The sequence below is a fragment of the Sceloporus occidentalis genome, unplaced genomic scaffold (genome assembly GCF_023333645.1).
Source record: "Sceloporus occidentalis isolate IW3139 unplaced genomic scaffold, rSceOcc1.0.p SCAF_4, whole genome shotgun sequence".
In the NCBI taxonomy this organism is placed as follows: domain Eukaryota; kingdom Metazoa; phylum Chordata; class Lepidosauria; order Squamata; family Phrynosomatidae; genus Sceloporus; species Sceloporus occidentalis.
Window position 1 is genome coordinate 105,364,137 of NW_028316984.1, and position 25,209 is coordinate 105,389,345.

General features: G+C 39.2%; 1 protein-coding gene across 9 annotated transcripts in view; it reads right to left on the bottom strand.

Moving 5' to 3' along the window:
- The window catches only part of SBF2 (SET binding factor 2), a 341,214-nt gene that overhangs the window by 245,248 nt on the left and 70,757 nt on the right, over positions 1-25,209 (bottom strand). For all 9 annotated transcript variants that reach the window (XR_016280926.1, XM_089521164.1, XM_089521169.1 and 6 more), the window contains exon 2: positions 19,049-19,134. Coding sequence is in view for 8 of the 9 variants with exons in the window: in XM_089521164.1 (XP_089377290.1) it covers positions 19,049-19,134 (86 nt within the window). In the remaining variant the exon portion in view is untranslated. The remainder of the gene's footprint in view (positions 1-19,048; positions 19,135-25,209) is intronic.

A 25,209-nucleotide genomic window follows, 5' to 3' on the forward strand; every position in this document is an offset into this window, starting at 1 on the left:
TACAGGAGCGAATAGGAGGAGCTTAACCCAGAATACAGGAGGTTAGGACCCTGTCTGCTGGGAAATCTCACTTCACTCACTTCTATTGTTGCTCACCTAATAAACAGAGGGAGTGGAATTATAGTTTTCTGTGGGTTTTTCCTGATGTTTTGCCAGGAGCTGTGGCTGGCATCTTCAGAGAATGCTGGCATGGAAGTGTTCAAACACGAATGAAGGAAAACAAGAGGGACTGCAGACTGGGTTAGCCAGAAAAATCAACAGTAGCAGAACATGTTATAAACCATCCTGGCCATAAAATGCTATTTGAAAACATTGAAATTCTGGACCATGCCAGCAACTATCAGGTCAGAATGCACAGGGAAGCCAGTGAAATCCACAGACACCTAGACAATTTCAATAGGAAAGAAGAAACCCTTAAAGTAAATAAAGTTTGGCTACCAGTCCTGAAAACACCAAAATCAAGACCCAGCCCATGCAAATAATAACCATCCAGGGCCAGGGGGTTTCCCAGAAGATCACTAATTAAATGGACATGCTGAGACCTTGCCATTCAACAGCACTGAATGGCCGACACACAGATTAACATGTAAATCACTTCCTCTCAATTGAGGGTCACACAGTATATATACCCCACTCACTTCCATGCCAGCATTCCCTGAAGATGCCAGCCACAGATGCTAATGAAACATTAGGAATAATATCTACCAGAATATGGCCACATAGCCCAAAAACCCACAAAAAATTATGGATGCTGGCTGTGAAAGCCTTCGACTTCACGTGGGAGTAAAACTGTTCAGTAGGCAGATCTAATGGGAAGGTCAAATGAAAAGAATGCCTACCTGTAACTGTGATTCATCAAATTTCATCTGTCAACTCACACATCAAGGTCATTCTGCACCTGTGCAGAGATCTTTGGAACCTTCTAGAGCTGTGTGTTGGCAATAAGCCTGTCCCCTCTTCTGCACTCAGATAAGCTCCAGTCGACACCCAGTTCCAAGGGAGAAAGGGACAGCATGAAGAGAAGAGGGTGGGTTGTGTGAATTTACAGATGACCACTCAAAAAAACCACAGTTACCGATAGACAACCCATTCTTCTTCATGGTTTAGAGTCCAGAGGAGTTTAAAAATGGACTTTGCTGGACTCTCACTCCAGCCCTAGGAGATCATGCGGCTACACTAGTAGTTTATTGGTGGATGGATAGTCTTGTATGAAAGATATAGTATGGCTGCACTTGCCACACAAAGATTTCTGGAAAGCTCACTGAAGTATACAATATGTAGAGTTTAGGAGCTAATATCAAGCATTCCTTGAGAAAGGAGAAACCTGGCCAACAATCACTCTTTCAAGAACTGATTAGTTAATTATACACCCTTGCTGAAATTCAACATTAGTCCTAGAGTAGATATGCTGAAACCAAAGGAGATTAATGTAGTTATGATTAACAAGTGTCATTCGTTTCCATAAATCTACTCCTTGCAAGACTAACATCAATGGGCTATCACAGAATTTTCTCTATATAGCTTAAGTGTTTTTACATGCATACGAAAAAGGACTTAATAATGAATTACATTAACCCTTTATTCATAAATTAACCATTTACATACAATATTCCACTTATTACTGCCGACACAATTTTGTCAGCAGATTAATTTGCATTTTACTTTGTAAATTAAGATGCTAAATAATGTAACACAAATCTTCTGATCATACAGCCTTAAACTGGGATAAGAGTCTACTATCATTATTGGACACTGCTTCGTACAAACAAACATGATTTCTCTTACAAAACATTCCTTCTAGAATGAATAAAATGACAGGAATCTTAGTGGGTCAGTTATCGTACTAGCAACGTGCAATTTTACAAGTCACTACTGATGCTTATACATTGGAACAACAGCTTTCACTACAAAAGAGCTAAGAGAAACAAATAGAGTCTCGCTTAGTTCCTGCTTTAGTTTATTAGTTAATATTTAGCTTTCCTTTCCACTGTCTCCCATTACTATCAAGAGTTTGCTTCTTCACAAGACCGGAATTCAAAAGAATGCTGTTAAATGCATTTTTTCTGAGTCACTCACTGATGACTCTATATTCTTATTGAACAGGGTTTCTTATGCTTGCTTGCTTCTTTTTTTATGAAACAATCTGAAGCCTTCCTGGAAGGTCACAACACATTCCACTTTACTTCTGGGACTTTTAACATAATAAAGAGAACAACTTAAAACGTCAGTCTAAAAATCAACCCTTTCACATATGAATGTGTTTAAGACTATCCAGGTCATATTTGCTCAGCAATCACTTGCAATTCTTGAGAGAACTGAAGGATCGAGTTGGAAGGGTCTCAGAGGGCCATCTACACCTGCCCCTTCCAGTACAGGAATCCACTCCTGAGAGGTGGCTTCTTGGTTTAAAAACCTCCACTGAAGGCCCATACCTTGTGAGGTAGTCTATTTCACTGTCAAACAGCTGTTACCACCAGCAAGTTCTTCCTAAAATTTCACTGGAATTTCTTTACTTATAATCTGAATCTAAATCTTATCCTCTAGAATAATGGAAAACAGACTCTCTCTACCATCTACATTTTGAGATATTTGAAGATGATTATCATAACAGCTCTGTTTTCTCCAAGTTAAATATACACAGTTCCCTCAGCGGTTCTTCGCAGAGCTTGGTTTCTAGACTTTTAGCAACTTGTTTAACAGAATTGCACTAGATTAATCCAACACTGTACACAATGTATGAAACAGAATGTGTCGCACAGGAACCCATTACTAATGATTCAATGACAGTTTTGCAGCTGGCTAAGGAAAGTTTGAAATTCAATCAGGGGCTAAAACAACCTGGGAATCTCATATCAAAAAAGGAATTTCAGAGAAAGACTGGTTTAGAACTTTGTCAAAGCCAATGTCCACAACTATAAGAGAATCCACATATAAATGTCACTACGCCCCAACAAGGATGATTAAAATTTATTCCCATGTAGCAACATTTTGTTGGATGGATTCCAACATGCTACACATGCTGTATCATATGTAGTAACTACTTCAATTAAATAGCAGTAACTGGTTTTAGTAATTTAACAGTAATGTCTTTTCTGGGATCCAACCCAACATAATTGGTTTATAGAATGATGAAGATGTATAGTACCTGGTTTATATAATAGGATTTGATTATGTTCTTAAAAGATTACTAAAATCAAGGGTGAGAATATCTATTTGTGTCTACAGTCAGCCCTTCACATTTGCGGACTTGACATTAGCAAATTTGGTTATTTGCAATCTACATACGAGCCCCTCCCAAATATGTTTGCTATTTCCTGATTGTGGGCGGGACAATCCTGGCTTTACCCATTGTTAAACTGTCCCATCCAGTTGAAGCTGCCTGTCCTGGTTCCCAGTGAGGGGATGCAGCTTTGCACCAATGAGAGAAACAAGATGAGCACTACGACCCAGGGGATGACAGAATACCTAAACCTGGGTTTGGATTGAGCTTTGGGGCTTCTGGGAGTTGGAGCCTAGCCGGATGGTTTGAATACAGGTTGGATTCAAATCCCTGCTCAGCCAAGGAAGGAAGGAAGAGGAAAACTACATTCCTCGGCATTCTCCCCCCACCCACCCTGCCATTTTTGCCACTGCCAGTTGGCCGGGCTCCCCTCAGCATCTCCTTCTGCTCTAGCCTCCTCTTCCTTTCATTCCTCCTCTTTCCCCTCCTTCCATCCTATTTCCTCTCCTTCCTCATCTTCCTCCATGGCAATGCTAATAATAATAATAATAATAATAATAATAATAATAATAATAATATTTATACCCCACTTTCTGTAATAAAACAATCAAAGTGGCTAACATAATTAAAAAAAACACTTCACATACAATATTTGATATGTAGAATATTACAGCATTCCCTCCCCAAAGAATTAAACAACGACAAAGACCTATCGGAGTCCAGCACTTCTCACTTGCCACAGGTGAGCCGTGCCTGGGCCACCTCCCCTTGCCCTCAGAAGCCCTCCTTTCTGAGCCTGAGCCCCCCATCCTCCCTGGGGCCAAGCCAAGGGAGGCTGAGGACCATGGTGGCAGGTGCCCCAAGGAGGCCCTGCCCACCCACCTGTCTGCCCTGGACATTTGTTTAGGAAGGAGGCCATGCCATACTTTTTTAGGGCATGTCCTACATTTCAACCTTCTGTCCAGGAAGAATGTCAAAATCTCCTCCATGTCTGAGAAGCATGAATCTATATTAATGTTTTTGAATTTTTGGTGGTTGTGCCCTCCACTTTTCTTGAATATATTTGTTCTACATTTGTCCTACGTTTTCCCCTACATTTTGTCCAGGTTTTGTGATAGAGAATTATGGCAACCCTACTCCCACCTTCTCTTCTGATGTTGGAGACAGCTTGCTACAGATGTCTCAAGCATCAGAGGAGGAGGTGGGCGGGGCTTGCGTTATTCATGAATTTTCCACATTCATGGGGGTCTTGTTCACCTAACCCCCACGAATGTGGAGGGCTGACTGTATATTGTAAATTTATCTTATCTATATGCTATTGTTGTTTTAAAATTGACTTTTTAATTCTTCTATGGCCTGAAGGTCTGTGAACTGCAATAAAGGCTTTGTTTGTTGTTGTTGTTGCTGTTAGCTACATCATATGTGGATTTAATGTTTAAAAAGTTTTAGTTGGATCTGATTAACTTCACTACACAAATGATAGAACAGGCAATGATTTTTATGAAAATATATTATTCTCAATCTTTATGAATGGTAATTAACATTTTTAAAAAGAGCATATGCTATGGATAGCAGGAAGACATGTTGGGAAATGCAAAATATTTATCTATTAATAAATTATTATGTAGTGTGTGTGATGTTGCCGGAATGGAAAGATAACCATGTGAAAGTATGATGGAAGGCAAATTTTGGACTACATGATTCAGTATATTAATGTAAACAGAGAAATAACAGCACCACCAAATCAAGTCCCTCATCTCTGATAATAATTTTTGTTTTGAAACAGATATATTTGAAATGAGAATGTACAGAAGAAACAAGATTCAGAAAAGAAGACAAGAGATAAACTATAATACAACATGTTTTTCTATTCTATTCTATTCTGTTTTTAATGAAATGTAATGTTGCTTGTTGGATTAATGTAAAAAGAAATAAAAATGTTTTTTAAAACCACCAAGAATGTGAAACAGACACCTGGATGGACATATGAAAGATGTTTCAGTTATTCTTTTAAACAAATTAATTCTTTTTACTTAATTAAAATATGTCTGTATCTTGCAGCAACACACTGAGTCACAAGGCCACTAGGTGGCGGATACCAGGTCGCTCAGGAGTAAGAGAGGAAAGCCCAGAAATCTTGCCTAAATTACACAGCTCCTACCTCTGTATTCCAGCCACTCAGTGAATCTTGCAATTTCTGAATGAAGGTGTGTGTAAGTATGGGTTTGGGTACATAAGGGCGGGAGGGAGGAGTTCCTGCTGAATGATAGTTGTGAGGAAGAGGAAAAAAGACTGAATGAGGAGTGAGGAGGAAGAGAGAGGAAATTTATTTTATTTGAATTTTATCTATGCCATTGGGGTTCTCAAATCTTATTTAAATTATCTCAGCACTGCATGATCATATATGCTTCATGCCATTTTAACTGTCATGACTCTTTTCTGTGGAATGCTGGCATTTATAATCAAGTGAGGTACTTAAATCTTACGAGAGAGATTGAGTGCTAAATCAATTTAATTCTGCCGCAAAGACAACACTTAGGGCATCTTAGGAATGGTAGTCCAGAACAGGAGATTAAAGCTCTCTATTTAAATACAATTTTAAATACATCACCAAGCTATAAATGCTGGAATTCCTCAGGATGGGACCATGGCAATTAAAGTAATATGAAATCTTTATTATTGTGTACTGGAAAGACACTGTATGTTTATAGCCTTCATACAAACAGAAATGAAAAAAAAAAAAACCTTTCACAGCACTGAAGAAATGGGTGAAATCATAGCTGTGATACACACCATATCTGGTGGTCTGAGAGATTTAAAATCGTACAGTGACCCATTGATCTTTGTATTATAGTGGCCATGCTAGCTTAGCAGTACTGCGAACTGTAGTCGAAAGAAGTAACATTTCCAAGCTTTGTTTTTTGCTTGTTTGCTTGCTCGTTTGAGTACACAAAGCCATTTTCTTATATTAGCTCAGTAATTCTTACAGTAACACTGACACAGGTCAGTTGTAAGCTAGTTCACATTTCACAGCCAAGATGTAGGCAAGACAGTGGTGGAAAAACTTGAAATGCCAACAACATGTTTCAGACACAGCTCCTGTCTTGATTCTTGCACTTCTTTCTTTCATGCATGTCATTCAGCAATTTGTCTGTTGCTTCTGTTTCAAGAAATTGAACCTCAGACAGTAAAATTCAAGAGCAACTTTATGGTTTCTTTCTTTTTGTCATTACCAACCAAACTCTGCTATAATAGAGGTCACTCAGGCTGTGGTAACACAAAAGCCTCATCTTGCTCTACAACAGCTCATTGTGAAGAATTTGCCCACCATTTCACAGATAAAATGACTTGGATTTGCTCTGACTTAGACACCAGAGTTGATATAGTTCAGGTGAATGTAACTTTGGCTCCTACTTGCCCAGTATTGAAGGATACTATTTAATTTGTGCCGCTTGAGGATGTGGACGGGATCCTTGGGAGAGGTAAATGCCACTATATATACACTAGATCCTTGCCTTTCCTGGCTAATTAAGTAGACCAGAGGAGGATTGGCTGAGTGAGTAAGGGAAGCGATTAATGCCTCTTTATAACAAGGCATGGTCCCATCATGTCTGAAGGAGGCTTTTGAGAAAAAAAAAATCTTCCCTGTGACAGCTATAGGTCAGTCTACAATATCCCGCTTCAGACGTGGCTATGGGACATAGACAGCTTTGATTGCCTTGGTGGACAACCTGCACAGAGAACTGGACAGGGGAGCGTGTCCCTGTTGGTTCTGCTGGACCTTTCAGAGGCTTTTGATACCATCAACCATGGTATCCTTCTCAGTAGCCTCTCTGGGATGGGGCTTGTAGGCACTGTTCTGCAATGGCTCCGTTCTTTCCTAGTGGGGCATTCTCAGCAGGTGGTACTGGGAGATTCCTCATCATCAAGTACCAAGAATCTGTTCTGGTTTAACATCTCATGCAAACAAGGTGACTGTTGGGTGCTAAACCTATTAACCTTAGGTTGACTGGCATCAGATGAAGCTGTTTTTGCAGAAGTACTTGTGCCAGCAGGAAGGATTGCTTTTTTCCTTTTCCTAGATGAAGATGGGTAAACTTGGCAGCCTGGAAATGGTAGGGATGCTGCCCTCTTCCTCCATTTAGGCATAGTTTGTCTCTGAAGTCAGAATTCTTTGTTATTTTGATTGTTAAGGATTGACTTTAAATTTAATTGAGCACTGCTTCTTAGCCTTGCAACCAGCAGGAATATATTGGCCTATGGGGTCCCTCAGGGATTAGTCATAGAATCATAGAATCGTAGAGTTGGAAGAGACCACTAGTGCCATCCAGTCCAACCCCCTGCCATGCAGGAAATCCAAATCAAAGCATCCCTGACAGATGGCTATCCAGCCTCTGTTTAAAGACCTCCAAGGAAGGGGACTCTATCACCCTCCGAGGGAGTGCATTCCACTGCCGAACAGCCCTTACTGTCAGGAAGTTCCTCCTAATGTTCAGGTGGAATCTCTTTTCCTGTAGCTCGCATCCATTGTTCCGGGTCCTGTTCTCTGGAGCAGCAGAAAACAAGCTTGCTCCCTCCTCAATATGACATCCTTTCAAATATTTAAACAGGGCTATCATATCACCTCTTAACCTTCTTTTCTCCAGGCTAAACATCCCCAGCTCCCTAAGTCGTTCCTCATAGGGCATGGTCTCCAGACCCTTCACCATTTTTGTCGCCCTCCTTTGGACACGCTCCAGTTTCTCAATGTCCTTTTTGAATTGTGGCGCCCAGAACTGGACACAATATTCTAGGTGGGGCCTGACCAAAGCAGAATACAGTGGCACTATTACTTCTCTTGATCTAGACACTATACTTCTATTGATGCAGCCTAAAATAGCATTGGCCTTTTTAGCTGCCGCATCACACTGTTCACTCATGTTCAACTTGTGGTCTACTTGGACTCCTAGATCCCTTTCACACGTAGTTTCATTCAGCCAGGTGTCACCCATCCTATATCTGTGCATTTTATTTTTCCGCCCTAAGTGCAATACCCATGCTATTTAACATCTATATGAAATCCCTGGGAGAGGTTATCCAGAGTTTGGGGGTCAGGTGTTACCAAAAGCTGATGATACCCAGCTCTATCACTGCTTTCCACCTAAGCTGTTCCTGTGCCTGGCAGCTATGATGGACTGGATGAGGGCAAACAAACTGAAGCTTAATCCAGACAAAGCAGAAGTGTTGAAAGACATGTCTAGGAATAGGGATTCAGCCTGTGTTAGGTGGGGTTACACTTCCCCTGAAAACACAGATTTGCTGTTGGGAGTTGTGACCAAGGCAGTCTTCCCATCAATGCTTCAAGGCTGTCTTTTCACCTCATAAACATCCAGGGACCCCTTGGTTCTTGACATTTGCCCGACTTCTACCCTTAATATGCTTTCCTTTTAATGAATTCAGATTAGAGCTCCCTAGTGTCCTTCTTTCATACGTGTTTTTATCTTTGGTGTGTGGTCTGTGATGTTTTTGTTATAAATTCACCCAGGCCCCTACTCTTTTGGAAACAAAATATACCTTAACTTTATTTACAGGCATATGTTAAGATGTATCTTTTCGAGAATGTTTCACAGATCGTATGGCTACAGCAGTACAGTGCTTCAATGGTTACAAGCTATTTCTTATTCAGCTCCCTCACTGAACTCTTTCAAAAGTAAACTGTTTCTTGTTTCCTTTAAGCCTATCCTCTTACACTATTAACCTGCTTCCCTTTTAACAGAACTATGAATTCAGTTAAGGTTCTCAGGCCTGAATTCCAGCTCAAAACAGAACTGCTCTGAACTGATTCTTAAACTGACACACTCACCATCGATTCTGACTCACTCCTCCCCTTTTACAGTCATTCTTCCTGCAGCCCCGCCTTAACAGCCAGGCTGAACTAAGATTGGCTGTTGGGGAAACCAACTCTGCCTAGTCACAGAAGTGTTCCTGGATTCAGTGAAGGGAGGAAGCTAGATCTATTGTAGAGGAGATTCTACTCTACTTCAGCACTGTCACTGCAAACTACCAAGTTCGTACGAGAACACGGCTTTGGGAAAGTAAAGAAAGTGACACTTTCCTTTTAAAATCTTCTAGAAAAACAAAGGCAATCACTATAATTTTTCAATCAGAAAGTTAAAAATCCACACCCAGCATCAAGCAGATTGTGAGGCTATGAACTTACCAGGTGATGTTACGTGATACTGTCATGCTTGTATAAGATCCTCAGGTCTATCAGTGGACAGTAGGTCTATTACGAGTTCTCCTACCGTCTTCTATCAGATAATCACACCATTTAGAAGGGCTTTTTGTAAGTGAAACAGTCGCACCACATGACATACATTTTAAAACAGTGATTATGTGGAACTTCAGCCTCTCAAAAAGCCTATATGTCCAAAGACATGATACCAAATGCTGTAAATAATAAAATTATACTTAGCCAAAAACAGAAGATGACAGAGGAGACAAGACCATAATTAACAACATAAAATAGGTTTAGAAGAGCACTTAGCCCTAGGGAGGTGGGGAGGGAAATGGAAAACACTACGGCTTCACAAGTTCCAAAGAGGAACTGAGGATAATTGCAGGGAATGCTTAAAGTCATATATGATAGAAGGCTGCACCTTTTGCTGAAAGGACTCTACAAGGTTCTTGTGTAGGAATTCCTTAATGTGTGAGTCACAGACAACAGAGAACAAGCAAGGAGCGTCTAATCCACGGATGGCTGGCATTGGCAAAATGAGAATGGGGATGGAGAAATAGTAATGTGGTAGGGGTGAGATAACAGGCTTGAATCCAAGCAAAGCTAGGTACTTTTGCTAGTATATAAATAACTAGTCTAGATCAGTGAAAGGGGTCAAAGGGGGGATCCTGTTATAGTGTGTTTCCAGATGGGAGGCTCCTAGTTTTACAAATCAGAGGCAATGGGCAGGTAATCCTTATTGAAGAATTTCGATAACAAAGACAGAAAAACTGGTAGGAATGTGTTAGAATGCCAAGGTAGGATAAATGCACAATAAATCTGGAGGTACAGGCAGCACCCATATTCTCACACATAATGGATCAATTCTTAGACAACAAATCAACCTTTCCCTCACATCTCACCAAATTTAAAACAACATTAATATATTTTACAAAGGAAACCAATTGCTTCTTCATTGTTGTCTCTGTGCCTCACAAAAATGAAATTCTAATATTGATACAAGTTGATTCTATATAACTTTATATTAAATAGTAGGCAATAGTTAGCCACATCTAAAACACAGAAGTAATTAATAAATAGCCTGTGTACTTTTTATTATATTTGTAACAAGAATGGGTTTAGTTATACTTAAATGCCTAGACTTGATGAATTACAGGAGGAATTTGATATTTTAATTTATTAGTCAAAAAAATTCCATAACTGACACGGTAAGTTGCAAGTTCATTGATGAATGACTAAGAGGTCATTCAAATCACCTTCCTTTCGTAATCGTTTTTCTAAGAAAATTAAGTGAAACTAACGAAGGAAAGCCATGAGACATAGCTAGGTGTATCTAATAACGACATGGTTCAGTGATTAATAAGCATATTATGTCATTCACACTGATGTGTCACATACATTAGCTCTTTAAAAAAAAAACCTTTTAGGATATTTCCAGAATATGTATCTTCTTCTTAATAGGGTGATATGTACAGGAAGAAAGGTAAAATATTTCTAGGATGTTCCCAAGACACATACTCAGAAAAAATAATATCTGTGGTATCTAAATTCATGCCCAGAATGACTTGTTATTATTACAAAAGGTTTTTTTAAAGGTTACATTAGGCTTGACATACCTAGGGAATACAATCACAAATTGTTAATTTTTCATAGCTGCTCTTTCCCATATTTGGGCTTATAAATGCTTCTCTCCTTTCTATCCAAATACGATTCTGGGCTAATTAGATCTGCCAGTTACACTCATCAGTAAGTTCTGTTTCCAACCTTTCATCTGATTATTTAAGACAATATATTTTAAAACTATCACATGATCTCTGAAATTCAGCTATGCTACTTTTCCATAAAATGCAGATGTCTTCACATTACAGCCATCATATTGAATATATTTAAACTCAAAGTGAGAATTTATCTTCATATCATTATTCCATTCATGTTCATTATTAAAAATCTCATTCATTTTGTTATTCAGTCACTAAGATTAGATTACTTTTTGTCATACTTATTCATTTCTATTATTTCTAAATGTTCTAGTACGACCTGTAACCTTTTGTTATTTCTATAAAATTGCATGACAATTTCTGTTATTCTATCTTTTGAGTTATCAAACTTACTACGTTTCAGATGTGCAAGGAGGAAAAATGCTCCTCATTTTTTGGGGCAATGGAATAAGGCATACAAACATGCAGCATAACCACTAACTCAAGTGTCATACATTTTTAAATTCTAGATATCAACCTCTGGGAAAGGAACATTTAATATCACAGACCTGCAAGAATGTGTCATTAAAACTTTGTAAAAAAAAAAAAAGTGTATGCTGGTTTTAATAGGAATTTGGCATTCTAAATCCAAAAATGACTTCAGACTAGCTCCATCATGCATGTTTTTTTTCACAACTTGCTTTGATGGTTCTATATTGTAATATGTGACTGAATGAAACGATCCTACAAAGAATTATCCAGCAAACAGTAAGAAAGAGATTTTCAAAACACTTTAAATTGGCTGGTGTGAAACACAAAAATCTGTTCAAAAGCCCCAAAAGATCACACTAGAACATTAGCATCTTCACTTAATCAAAGCCAAGTAACAACTGAATTGATAAAAATAAACTGAATTTGTGAAAGAACTCTCTGTGGTATAATATTTTTATTGGGTTTTTAAAGAAAAATTTAGCACATAAAAGTATATTAAAAACAGCTACAAGACTGAAAAAAGTTTTTTCATCACAGACCTGCATATTTACCGTGCAGACATAGAGTATCCTATACTGGGCTATACTCCCACTTGAGACCTATGCTACTTAGTTACTTCTACCTAGTGTGGGTAGAGACAACCCAGCTAATTACAGATATGAAGCAAAAAGAAACTAAAAAACTATGAAGTGAAGCAGATAGTGCAAAAGGCCTGCATTGGGACTACACCGTCGCTGTTCACCCCCGGACTATGGTAGCCACATGCACTTGGTCCCAATCTGGGTCGCCACCATGGAACTGAATGGGGCACCAAAAAGGAGTGGTATTTTATTGCTCCTTTTTTACTGGTTCTTCCAGGATGAAGTGCCCCAAGGCGGTTTCGGTTTCCAGGTGCTTTCATGGAGTGCGTCATCTGAAAGCCATGCCTCCAACATGGCCCAACAGCTTTCCTTTTGAGCCATCTGTTTGAGGCCTAAGTCAACCACAAACATGGGGAAAAAAAAGTTCAACATTCAGAAGGAATAGTGCTGCTGTACTCTTTCCAATCTCACTTTGCATTATCATCCTCAAGGGTAGGAGAAATAGTGGAAAGACATACATTGCAGGGGAACACGGCGGACAAAAGGAACTGAGAAAGGGCAGGAAGACACTGAGCCTATATAGAGGGTGGGTGGAGCTACCACAAAAAAGTCTTCCCTAGCGATTCCAGTAGGATCCGAAGTTGCTGCGCAGGCACAGAATAACCCATTTGTGTGCTTTGCAGAGACCACGAAGAAGAACTGTGTGTGTGGACATGCTGAAGCACATGCATGTCACTATTACTTAATAATTTCGGGGGTGGGGGACGATTCAACATCTATACATTGCATTTGTCTAGAAATAGTCAGAGAAGGGATTTGAAGAAGGGGAAAAAACACTTAAAAATTAGAGGGCATGGAGAAGATTGCATTGCTACTCAGTAAAAGAATCAAGATACTCCAGAAAGCCAAGACGATATATATCCAAAAGATTTAGAATAAAGAACATCTGAGAGCCTGTGCAATAAAGTAAGCAGTTTTTAGCTGGCAGAACAGTCCACTGCAATTCAGCAATTATGCTTACTGGGTGATACTATCTTGAACTAACTCTAACTTGCCACACATATCTAATAAAATGATAAACAGATAGATAGATAGATAGATAGATAGATAGATAGATAGATAGAGGAAATTATCTCACAGAAGAGGTAACAAATTAAGGTCCCAATATATAGCCTCATTATTGTTACAAAAAGAATAGAAACACACAGCTGTTATATGGAAGAACATACAGAAAAAGGCTAGTTACATAACATTTAAAACATTTAATGTTCCTTTCAGAATTCGTTGTTATTTCGTGCCTTAAAATCATTTACAACTTATGGCAACCCTAAGCTTTTTTTGACAAGATTTTTTCAGGTATCTTTTATGTGTATATAGAAACATTTCTTCTTTGGGGAAAAAAGGTGATAAAACATACTTTAGTGCATCCTACACAGATTTTTGTTTTTTTAAAAGGAAAGAGTCACTTCTTACTCAGCATAACCAACAATGATTTCACTCCCTTTCTACAAAGACTGTATGTGGGGTAAATATGTTCTGCCCTCTTCCTTGCAAAGTCCTGCCACCTCTTCAATTACAGTGCGCCCTTGCTTTACACAGAGGATCTGTTCCGGACTCCCCCGCATAAAGCAAATTCTGTGTATGCTCAAGCCCCATTTAAATGAATGGGGTCATGCACATGCACCATGGGTGCGCACCCCATTAGTCCTTATAGGACACACCGCCCCTTCCTCCCTGTGAGGCTTTCTCCATATGCTTTCCTACTGAAATGTCTACACTGATTATTCTTTGGTATACAGAGTGTCACCTAATCATTATTGTATCAAGAAAACTTTATTTAGGCCTTTCTTTACTAAATGGCTGGGAATTGTATGATTTTCCAGATACCGGAATTGCAACTCCCCAGAATTTCCTGTATTTTCATTCCCCACAAATTCTCTGAGCATTTGCAAAACACATTTTGAAAATGTTATACATCTGTATTTGGATGAATACCTGCAAATATGTTACAAAATATTTTATGGATGGTGCATCGCTTCAGGGACATTGGTGGACTGAGAATACCTTGAATGAATGAATGAATGAATGAATGAATGAATGAATGACATATTCTTCCCATTGTACATCATTACAATTTCCATGGCTGACCGAGTAAGAATTATAAAACCAAAAATTAAAACTAAGTCTCGAAGAACTGGAGCTCTTTTCACCAGAACTGAAGTATTCAATTTAAAATGAGATTTTAAAAAATGTTTTTCTAATTATCCTTGACAAAAGTTACTTAGCAATATATTTGCGTTGCCATGAAATGCACAAACATTTTTGTACTTGCATACACTTGAACTAAAAAACTACAGAAATCTAAGCAGAGAATAGACTCACTAATTATTACGAAGTGCATGAATACAGCACAAACTTAGCATACATATTTTCATATGACTGTTTCTTTAGTCAGGCTTTTGCAACATATTACTCAAATACAGAATAATTTTAATCTCATGTATCCTAAAGACAGAGGAAAATACCAATCAAGATACAGTATAGCCACACCTTGATGATTTAAGGGAGAAGTATTCAATACTGTTCAAATGAACTAAATTAGAGATATTTCAATGTAAATGTGTTTAAAGTAAGAGTATGTGTCATGTCTTCTGAAAAGGCGAGCAACTGAAAAAAAATAAAATACGGTGGTTTTAGTTATTTCTGTAAGACATTAAGAATTCTATAGGGGGGAAAGTAGTTCCCAATACTATTAAGATGTATTGTAACATTTAATATAGTATAAAACTAAGAAAAGTATAGTATCATAAGATACCTTCAAATATGTCTAATATGTATCAAGCATCAAAAAGTACTTAGGTTCTTTGCTTTCATAACTATTCTAGAGAAAAATATTTCTAACATTTCACACAATGAAGTATTTCTCTAAAATATATTAAATCTGAGACTACACAGATCAATTCTGAAACATTTTTGTTTGTTTAGAGATAAACCTCCTTTAACATAATTGCAGAAAACCAGAAGAGTCAAGCACAAATGAATATTAGGCACATAAGTGAAGTTTAGTCTGAACGTTAAAAGGGTGGAATGTGAGTTGGTTTTCCTCATCCATTTTCAACAAACAAAAACAAAAAAAATCAATAATATTCTAGGTACAGCAATACATCAGAGAAGAAACATGTGATACTGTAGTCAGTGCTACACTGATGTGGAAAATATATTTCCAATACTAAAATTACATCTACTCTGTTTCCCCCAAAATAAGACATACCCATAAAATAAGCTGTAGCAGGATTTCTCAGCATTTGCGCAATATAAGCCATACCCTGAAAATAAGACATAGTGAAAGGCCCGGAGCGGAATGGAAGGGGGTGGGAAGGGAGGGGAAAGATTGTGGCCAATGGTTCTAAAGGAAATGGAGGCGCAAGAAATTCAGGATGGAATTCCAGGTTTGGAGAGTTATGACAATGTTCCAGAAAAAGATGACTTAACTATATTTGAATAAATGTAGATTGTTGTACCAAACTTAATAAAAATAAGACACCCCATAAAAATGAGCCATAGTTTGTCTTCTTGAGGAAAAATAAATATAAGACAGTGTCTTATTTTTGGGGGAACATGGTATAATTATGATCCAGATTCAGTATACTTATTTAAAATTATTATCTGTGAATTGCATGTGAACTGCATAGCTCCATACTGTGAAAAGTTCAAGGAAAGACAACAGCTTTGGTATGTGTATTACGTGGCTTCAAGTCACCTGACAATTTACAGCGATTCCATGAATTGCACAGGGTTTTCTTAAGAAAGGAATACTCAGAGGTGGTTTTGCTAGTTCCTTCCTGTGAAATATAGTCCATAGCATGTGGTCTTCATTGGTGATCTCCAATCCAAGCACTAAACAGGGTTTATTTATTTATTTAGGTATTTATATTCCGCCCTTCAGCTCTAATGGCTCTCAGGGCAGCTTACAATATTATTTTTAATCAGACAGTTCCCTGCCCTCAGGCTTACAATCTAAAAGACACGAAACAAAAGGAGAAGGGAATGATGGAGGGAAAGGGGATAAAGTCCAGTGGTTCTTCTCTCCCTCTAAGGCCTGGACCAAGGCAGATGGATTGGAGGGAGGGCTCTTCCTTCTTCCAGGCTAGTCCTGATGGAACTGGACTTGCCTGGCGAACTCCCTCTCAGGCCGGCAGATGGCAGTTGTGGAGGGTGGAGTCTCCTTCCTTCAGGCTTAGTCCTGATGGAGCCGGACTTGCCTGGCGAACTCCCTCTCAGGTCGGCAGATGGCAGTTGTGGAGGGCGGAGTCTCCTTCCTTCAGGCTTAGTCCTGATGGAGCCGGACTTGCCTGGCGAACTCCCTCTCCTACTTAACTTTCAAGATCAAACGGGATCTGGTGTCTTTAGGGTGTTTAAGCTTTGGTACAGGTGTTCATTTTGGTCACTTAATGTTAGAGTAGGAGTGCAATGGACTACACTGAAAGGCAACCAGTTTCTGGTGTAGTCCATTTTTATTGTACAAAGAGCACAGGTTTTTCTAGACTGATAAAAAGTAGTTGTTATTTTGCATGAGATCTTATACAGGAAAGAATATGCAAGGGTATAGCTCAGTGCTGGCAATCTTATAAAACGTTCATCTTATAAAAATGTATTTACTTTAAAAATGCAAACTTTTTTTACAAAAATGCAAAAATGAAATATGAGACTTCCACTGTATATGCTGCTTCAAGTAGAAAATGTGATCAATAAATTTATAAATCAAAACACATCATTAGCACTCTGGCTGTGATGCTGAAAATTCATCTTGTCTTCTCTCATGTACCATTTGAAAAGTTACAGATACAATGGGCCCATCGTATCAGTAGGGTACTTGGTCACGGATTGCAGCATCTGCAGCTTGCCACACCCCATTTTATCACGGCACCTGTTCACAGACACACTGATGCAGACCCATATACATCACCACCAACCAAATAATATAGGGAATGAGCACCTGTGTTTTTTCCTTTTCATATGAGCAGGGGAACCAAACCCCTTGGATGGGAAGGATCCACTGTACTTGAAAAATCAGACTACAGATGATAAAAAGAAGTATACAAACTGTGGCCATAGATAAAATACAGTCAAATGTCCAACATTCTGTAAAAGCACTGCTTATACATAATCAAACAGTAAATATAAACACTTAGCATCTTGTATAAAAGAAAAACTAAAATTAAGAATTCCAAGGGGATGTACAAATCCATCCTGAACTGAGTGCCATAAGCATGCTTATCCAACTTATTTATTTTAAACATTCCTTTCCTAGAAAAAAACATTTTTCAGTAGGGCAGCAATGTTAATACACTGCAGTAAAATCAGTCTTATGACTAATTAATTCTTACACATTTTATTTCACATAAGCTTTCATTCTTTAAGTTGCAACCAGACTTTGTTATTATGACATGATGGGCTTCAGGAAAGGAGAAAGCAGAGCATATCTTGCTACTAGTCATAAAAATATATTGCTGAATTTCTTTCTCAATGAACAAGAACAGGTTGCTTACCTGTAGAATCATAGAATCATAGAGTTGGAAGAGACCACAAGGGCCATCAAGACCAACCCTATGCCATGCAGGAAATCCAAATCAAAGCATCCCGACAGATGGCCATCCAGTCTCTGCTTAAAGACCTCCAAGGAAGGAGACTTCACTACACTCCAAGGGAGTTTGTTCCACTGTCAAACAGCCCTTATTGTCAGGAAGTTCCTCCTAATGTTGAGGCGGAATCTCTTTTCCTGTAGCTTACATCCATTGTTCCAGGTCCTGATCTCTGGAGCAGCAGAAAACAAGCTTGCTCCCTCCTCAATATGACACCCTTTCAAGTATTTAAACAGGGCTATCATATCACCTCTTAACCTTCTCTTCTCCAGGCTAAACGTCCCCAGGTCCCTAAGTCGTTCCTCATAGGGCACGGTTTCCAGACCCTTCACCATTTTAGTCGCCCTCCTTTGGACATGTTCCAGTTTCTCAATGTCCTTTTTGAATTGTGGTGCCCAGAACTGGACATAATATTAATTAAAAAATTAATTTTAAAAATACCCAAAGATACACTTTGCACAATTCCTTTTGCTTAAGGGACTCAACGGTTCCACAGTATTTTATCCTCTCAACATTCCTGTCAGGTAGGTCAGGTTGAGGCAGTGGCTCGAGTGTTGGACTATGGTCCAAAACACACTGCAGAAATAATCCACTTTGAGACCGCTTTGACTGCCCTGGCTCAGTGCTGGCTAAGTGACAGTTTTCCTGCTAAGCACCTGCATGTCATAACCATTTGAATTAAAATTACTACCATACTGAAATCAAATCTGGTGTGTTTTTTTAATTTTTATTTGGTATGCATTAGAAGAGGGGTAGCCTTATACGGCGAGTATATCACAAACTCTATATTTTAACTGGAAAAGTTGGGGGTCGTCTTATACGCCCAGTCATCTTATACACTGGAAAATACGGTATATTTAATGGGACTTGAGTATTCACAGATTTTGTTATCTTGGAACCAAACCTCAGCGTATAATAAGGGTCCACTGTATTAGCATAAGATGGGTCCCAGGATACTTAATCTCCAATGAAAACAAATATCTTTCTAAAAATTCCAATATATTTTCAGAATTCCTCAAGTCAGGTACAGTACCAAGAGATTGACTCAGATGTAACATACAGGTAACATGACTAAGATGATTATATGAGGGTTTAAGTTGCTGACAGACATATACTCATTAATATATGCTGTACACTAGACTCTACAACAAAATGTGTCCAAGTATGGTTATTAAGCATGTTCTTACAGATCAACTTACCAACTCTATTCCCTGGGGAAAAGGAGTGTCATCCAAATCCTTTAAGGGAAATCTCTGAATAATTTTCCCTAAACCTTCTGCTGATCCTACAAAGGGATAAGAAAGGAAAAAATACAATAAGCTCCAGGAATAAAAAACATATATTGATTAAATATAGCTTACGTCGCTGTTAAAGCTTGCAGAGTTTAAGACACTAACTCAGGTGAATTCCTTCAAGGTAACTTTTAGAAATTCTGTTTACATACAGCATTGACATTGAGTTCCACAGAATATGTGACATATGTTCTTAGACATAAACAGAATGAAATAAAGGAAGTATCTAATAGAATAATGTAACCATCATGAAAAGTTATTTGGCTAATTCATGTTACTATGCCTCTAGTATGAAGTCACTATGCTTCAGTCACAAAGATACAGGTATACCATCATTTGTTCAAATAAAAAAGGAAATTATTATTTAATTTTCCTGTATTTTAACCTCCCAAGGTAGTGGAGAAGTAAGATATAAAATATAACCCAAATTCTTGTACCATTATTTTTACCATTTGAAAATTATTTCAGTTATTCCACTATTTATCTATTTTTTAATTTTTAGAATTTTCAGAAAATTGAATGCAACAAATGTAAGGTCAACAGTGTGTCCACACTACAGTATGTCATAGGTGAGGCCTTTGCAGTGTTCCTTCAAAGAGCTGGCATGACGTTTGATCATATTCTCTTTTCAGTAAAACTGATGTTAAATAAAGTTTATTGCTTTTTAGACAATAAGACTTTTTCATCAGAGCAAACATACTAAAACAGATCAAGAAGGACTACTCCCTTGAAATGTTTTAAAGTATATTTAAAGAAGTTGTGTGTCTCTTTGGGGGCTTTGGATGGGATGAATCGATCTTTACCCCGGAGCACCCCCGTAAGTCTGTACCCATGTGACACTGGACAACTAGAAGGGACATCTCATCACCTCAGGTTGGATTTTCTTACAAGGTTTGTGGAGAAAGAGTAAATACAGGAAACTATGTATTACATTTGGGGGCAGTTTTAGAATAGGCAAAAATTACCAAAAAATAAATAAAAATAGGGAGGACTGGAGGCTTTGGGGCGCCCCTTGTTCCATACAGTCCAACCATCTCCTCAACTACTGCTGATCTGGTTTATAAGCAAGTCCTATGCTCATATATCCATGGTTTTTAAGGATCCAAAAAAGTTGCCTGCAGACTATACTACTATATTTACAATCCTACATTAAGAAATTGATAGCTTGCTTGATACCTTCATGTGCCAATTAGTGTACGGGCACAGTACAAAGTGTTAGTCATTACCTTTAAAGCCCTATATGGGTTGGGCCCGAGTTACTTGAAGGAATGCCTCTCCATACACAATCCACCCCGCACTCTCAGAACTACAGGGAAGAATCTATTGGACTGCCCAAAGACTAGATTAAGATCTACTTCCCATAGGGCATTCACTGTGATGGCTCCCAAATTGTGGAATGGCTTGCCAGAGGAGATCCGTCTCATTACCACCTTAGATGCCTTTAAGAAGGCAATCAAGTCGGATCTCTTCCAGCGAGCCTACCCCCAAGACCTGCTTTAACAGCTGAAGATGATACTCCACTCGGAACTTGATGGGGAATCAGATTTTGATATTGCACATGTACAGATAATTTAATGTGTCTTTAAATTTTGCTTTCTATAATGAAAATGTATTTTAACTATGTGTAACTTTATGTATGTGCTGTTCTCCTGCCTCGATCTGTAGGGAGAGGCGGGATATATAAATAAAAATTATTATTATTATTATTATTATTATTAACTCAGGAGCAGTTTTTTAAAAAAAGAAAAACCAACTTCTTAGAACACATAGGAAAACAGCTACAAAAATGCAACAGACTGTACAGGAATGAATTTTTTTGTGACAACAAACAGCCATGTGTAAATTACCAGGAGCCCTGATGGTGCAGTGGTTAAATGCTTGTACTGCAGCAAGGTTGTGAGTTCAATACCAGCCAGGGCTTCAGGGTCAACTCAGCCTGGCATCCTTCCAAGGTCGCTAAAATGAGTATCCATCTTCTTGGGGGCAATTAGCTTACATATTGTAAATGGCTTAGGGAGTGCTTAAGAGCACTGATAAACAGTATAGAAATATACTTGCTATTGCTATTGCTATATTAACTTTGTATTTCTATCTCTTCCTATTCATTCAAGTTTTGCTTCTATTCAAATCACTGGAACTTGAATTGTGCCTGCATCAGTTCCCATATGGTTTCAGTTTAGCCACTGCAGGCCAGACACTGCCTGAAACCGCACTAACAAGAACTAACAGAAGTCAATGGCAAATTTGCTGTATAACATAGTATTACTTTATTGCAGAATTTAACACAATTTTATATTTATGGCATTGTAATTCCATAGAAATTTATTACTTTGATGTGGCGCAGCTACACTTGAAGCATTAAAGAAGAAAATATAAAACAGAACAACATTTCAAATTCACATACAGCCTCATTGCAAACGTATCAGTCTCATGTATGTGGTTTACTTCAGTAACGCCAGATTCTATATCTGTTCAATCAAAAATTGTCGATAAGGTTTGCATTAGATTGCTTACAAGAAAATGTCCTTTAGACTGAACTGCCAGACAGTAAAAATGGCCTGCCCTATAAATATGTTTGGCAGGAAAGACATTTGAGTGTTTTGTGCACAGCTTTTTAAGGACTGAAGGTGCAAAGCATTTTTATTTACATCATAATTCTAGCCAAGACTTCTTTCACACTATCTATTTTAGGTTTCTGCCACTCATTAAAGGTACTATTTAACAAAGAGAAATTTGAAAGAAGAACTATAGAGACACGGCTGTCATGCTTTGAGTTTTAGATTAGGCCACTGTCCAAACTGCAGAAATAATACAGTTTGACACCACTTTAACTGCCATGGCCGAATGCTATGGAATCCTGGGATTTGTAGTTTGTTGTGGGACCAGAGTTCTCTAACTGAGAAGCTTAAATATCTCATAAAACAACAAATCCCATAATTCCATAGCATTGAGCCATGGTATTTAAAGTGATGTCAAACTGCATTATATCTGTCATGCGGAGATAGCTTAGGTCTCTGGAATACCAGGATTCAAACCCATGTTCAGCCATCCAAACCTTCTGGGTGACCTTGGGCAAGTAAAATTCTCTTCACCTCAGAGGAAGCAATGGCAAACTCCCTCTGAACAAATCTTGTCATGAAAACCTGTGCAGTCATCCAAAGTCATAAACAACTTGAAGGCACAGAGCAACAAGCGAAAGAACTATTATTAATTTAATATTTTTTAAAAAATATCAAATAACTATTGTTATGCTGCCTTCCCTCTTCTTAGTTCAATTGCGTTCTTTGCTGAGGTTTTTCACCCTGGCAAGTGGCAGTGACTGCAAGTGAAATGAAGCATCACAAACACCAACCAAAACAGAGGGGTAGAAGAATAAGTAAAGGTAAATCACTAAACGCTTCATGAGTGCTGTTCTCAGCTCCCCCTCTTCTGCACATCTTATTGCTGATCACCAGCTGTTTCCTTCTGACCTCTTCCATTTGCTCCTTTCAGGTGGTCCTTCACTGCTGCTTAACCTTATTCTGAAATTCATCATTGGCTTACTGCCCTCAAGCTCTTTTTTGCTGCCCACTAGCCCTTATATCTAGCTGCTAATCAGGTGTTTTATCAGTTTTTCCTTCTGTTCTTCTTCTTTTCTCCACATCATCCTGTTTCTTTTCTTCACTACTTTTGAACCACAAAGCAGTTGTGACTCCTATCTTCTTCCTGTTTGCTATGCTTTAATTTGCTGATATTACTTGGATGTAGGTCCCTTTCCCACAAGTTGGTCAAAGAGTCTTTATCTCCATATTAACACCACCTTTCTGAGTTCTACAAGCAACGTACTGAGGGAGAGGGAGGGTGCATCAGTGTTATTGTGGTACTGATTATTATTAACAACCTAAGATATGCAGATGGCAGAATACCACTAGCGGAAACCAAGAAATACCTGGAAGAATTACTGAAGGAGGTTAAGGTGGAAATTACCATGGTAGAATGGATTCTGAACATTAAGAAAACAAAAAACCTTGGAGGATGTACAAGAATTCATCCTAGATAACAGGGAAATTGAAATAGTCAGAGAATTCTCGTATTTTGGATCAAATATTGATCAAAATGGAGACAGCAGCCAAGAAATTAAAAGAATAGGAATGGGAAGGGCCACTATGAAAAAACTGGTCAGGATCCTAAAATGTAAAGATATAACTGTAAACATCAAAGAGAGGATTGCTCAAGCTACTGTATTCTCCATCACCGTGGATGGATGTGAGAGATGCACAGTGAAGAAAGCTGACAGCTGAGAATACCATAGACAGTCAAGGAGACACAAAAAAAGGATTCTAGAACAAAGCCCACACTCTCCCTGGATGCCAGGATTACTAAATTGAGGTTGTTGTATTTTGGACACATTGGAGAAGGCATAAATTACTGGAAAAGACAATCATGCTAGAAAAGCTAGAGGGAGTAGAACAAGAGGAAGACCACATACCAGATAGCTGGATTCAATCCTAGAGGTCACAGGCATGAGCCAGCAGGACCTGAGCAGAGCAGTGGAGGACAGGGGGTCTTGGAGATAGGGCTGCCATATCCTAGTTTTTGGCGGGACATTCCTGGTTTTTCAATTGATTTGAATATCCCGTTCTGGGTTGGCACCAGTCCCGGGAGCTTCTGGTGACCACCTCCTCCTCCTTGGCTGCTGTGCTTTCAGTGCAGCAGCAGCAGTAATGCAAGGCCTAGCTGCCATGCTAGGCCTTGCTGTGATCAAAGAGGGCTTGGGGCGGGGCTCAGGGCAAAGCCGTGAAGGGCCTAGCTGGCGGGCTGGGCACCACAGGAGGCGGCCGGGGATGCGCCAAGGCCTCCTCCGGTGGCAGCAAGTGCCGCATGTCGCAGGGCCTAGCCAGCTGGCTAGGCCCCAAAGGAGGAAGCCTTGCTGCGGCAAGACTTCCTTCTGTGGCTCTCCGATGCCATGTGGAGTCTAGCCGGCCGGCTAGGCCTCAAAAGAGGAAGCCTCGCCATGGCAAAGCTTCCTTCTGCGGCTATGGTGCCGTGACGGGCCTAGCTGGCTGGCTAGCCCCCAAAAGAGGCAGCCTTGCCGTGTCGAGGCTTCCTTCTGCGGCTCCATAATTGTGTGGGGCCTAGCCAGGCGGCTAAGCCCCAAAGGAGGAAGCCTTGTTGTGGTGAGGCTTCCTTCTGCAGCTCTGGAGTCGTGGGGGGCTTAGCCGGCCAGCTAGGCCCCAAAGGAGGAGCCGGCTGGCTGGGCTCGAACTGGCTGGGTCCCAAGAAAATAGAGGGCATCCACCGCAGCAAGTAAGATCTCTATATCTTTATTCTACTGCCTGCGATGTATTTTATTATGTTTGTTGATGTGTACCTTCTGAGTAAGAATGTTTTCTGTAAATAAGTATTTATATTACCATATTTTCCGGCGTATAAGACGACTGGGCGTATAAGACGACCCCCAACTTTTCCAGTTAAAATATAGTTTGGGATATACTCGCCGTATAAGATTACCCCTCTTCCAACGCACACCAAATAAAAATTAGAAAAACATCAGATTTGATTTCAATATGGTAATTTTAATTCAAATGCTTATGACAGGCAGGTACTTAGCAGGAAAACTTGTTGTATACAAAGCCTGCTTGGATTGGTCAGCTCTCCCTGCCTGCCCAGCCCTCCCTGTCTCCAAGATTTTCTTCTACCATACTTGTATAGTTCCGCCCTTGCTGCTTTCATATGGTCACGCAGATGCAGCCGTTTTTGAGCTCCCCCCACCATATGCGGCGAACGCAGATTCTCCAGTCCGGCTCGGAAGTTTCAGCCCTATAAGACAACACTCGGCATATAAGACGACCCCCGACTTTTGAGAAAATTTTCCTGGGTTAAAAAGTAGTCTTATATGCCAGAAAATACAGTTGTTTTTTTAAAATGATGAATGTTTTTTGCTCTTTGTCCCGGTTCTGTGGTAGCAAATTATGGAGACGTCTCATTTACAGGGTTGCCATGAGCCGAGGTCAACTGAAAGGTAATTAATATCATCACCAACAGCAATAACTATGGTGCTTGTGTTGAGATTTTTTTTGCTTCTGGGA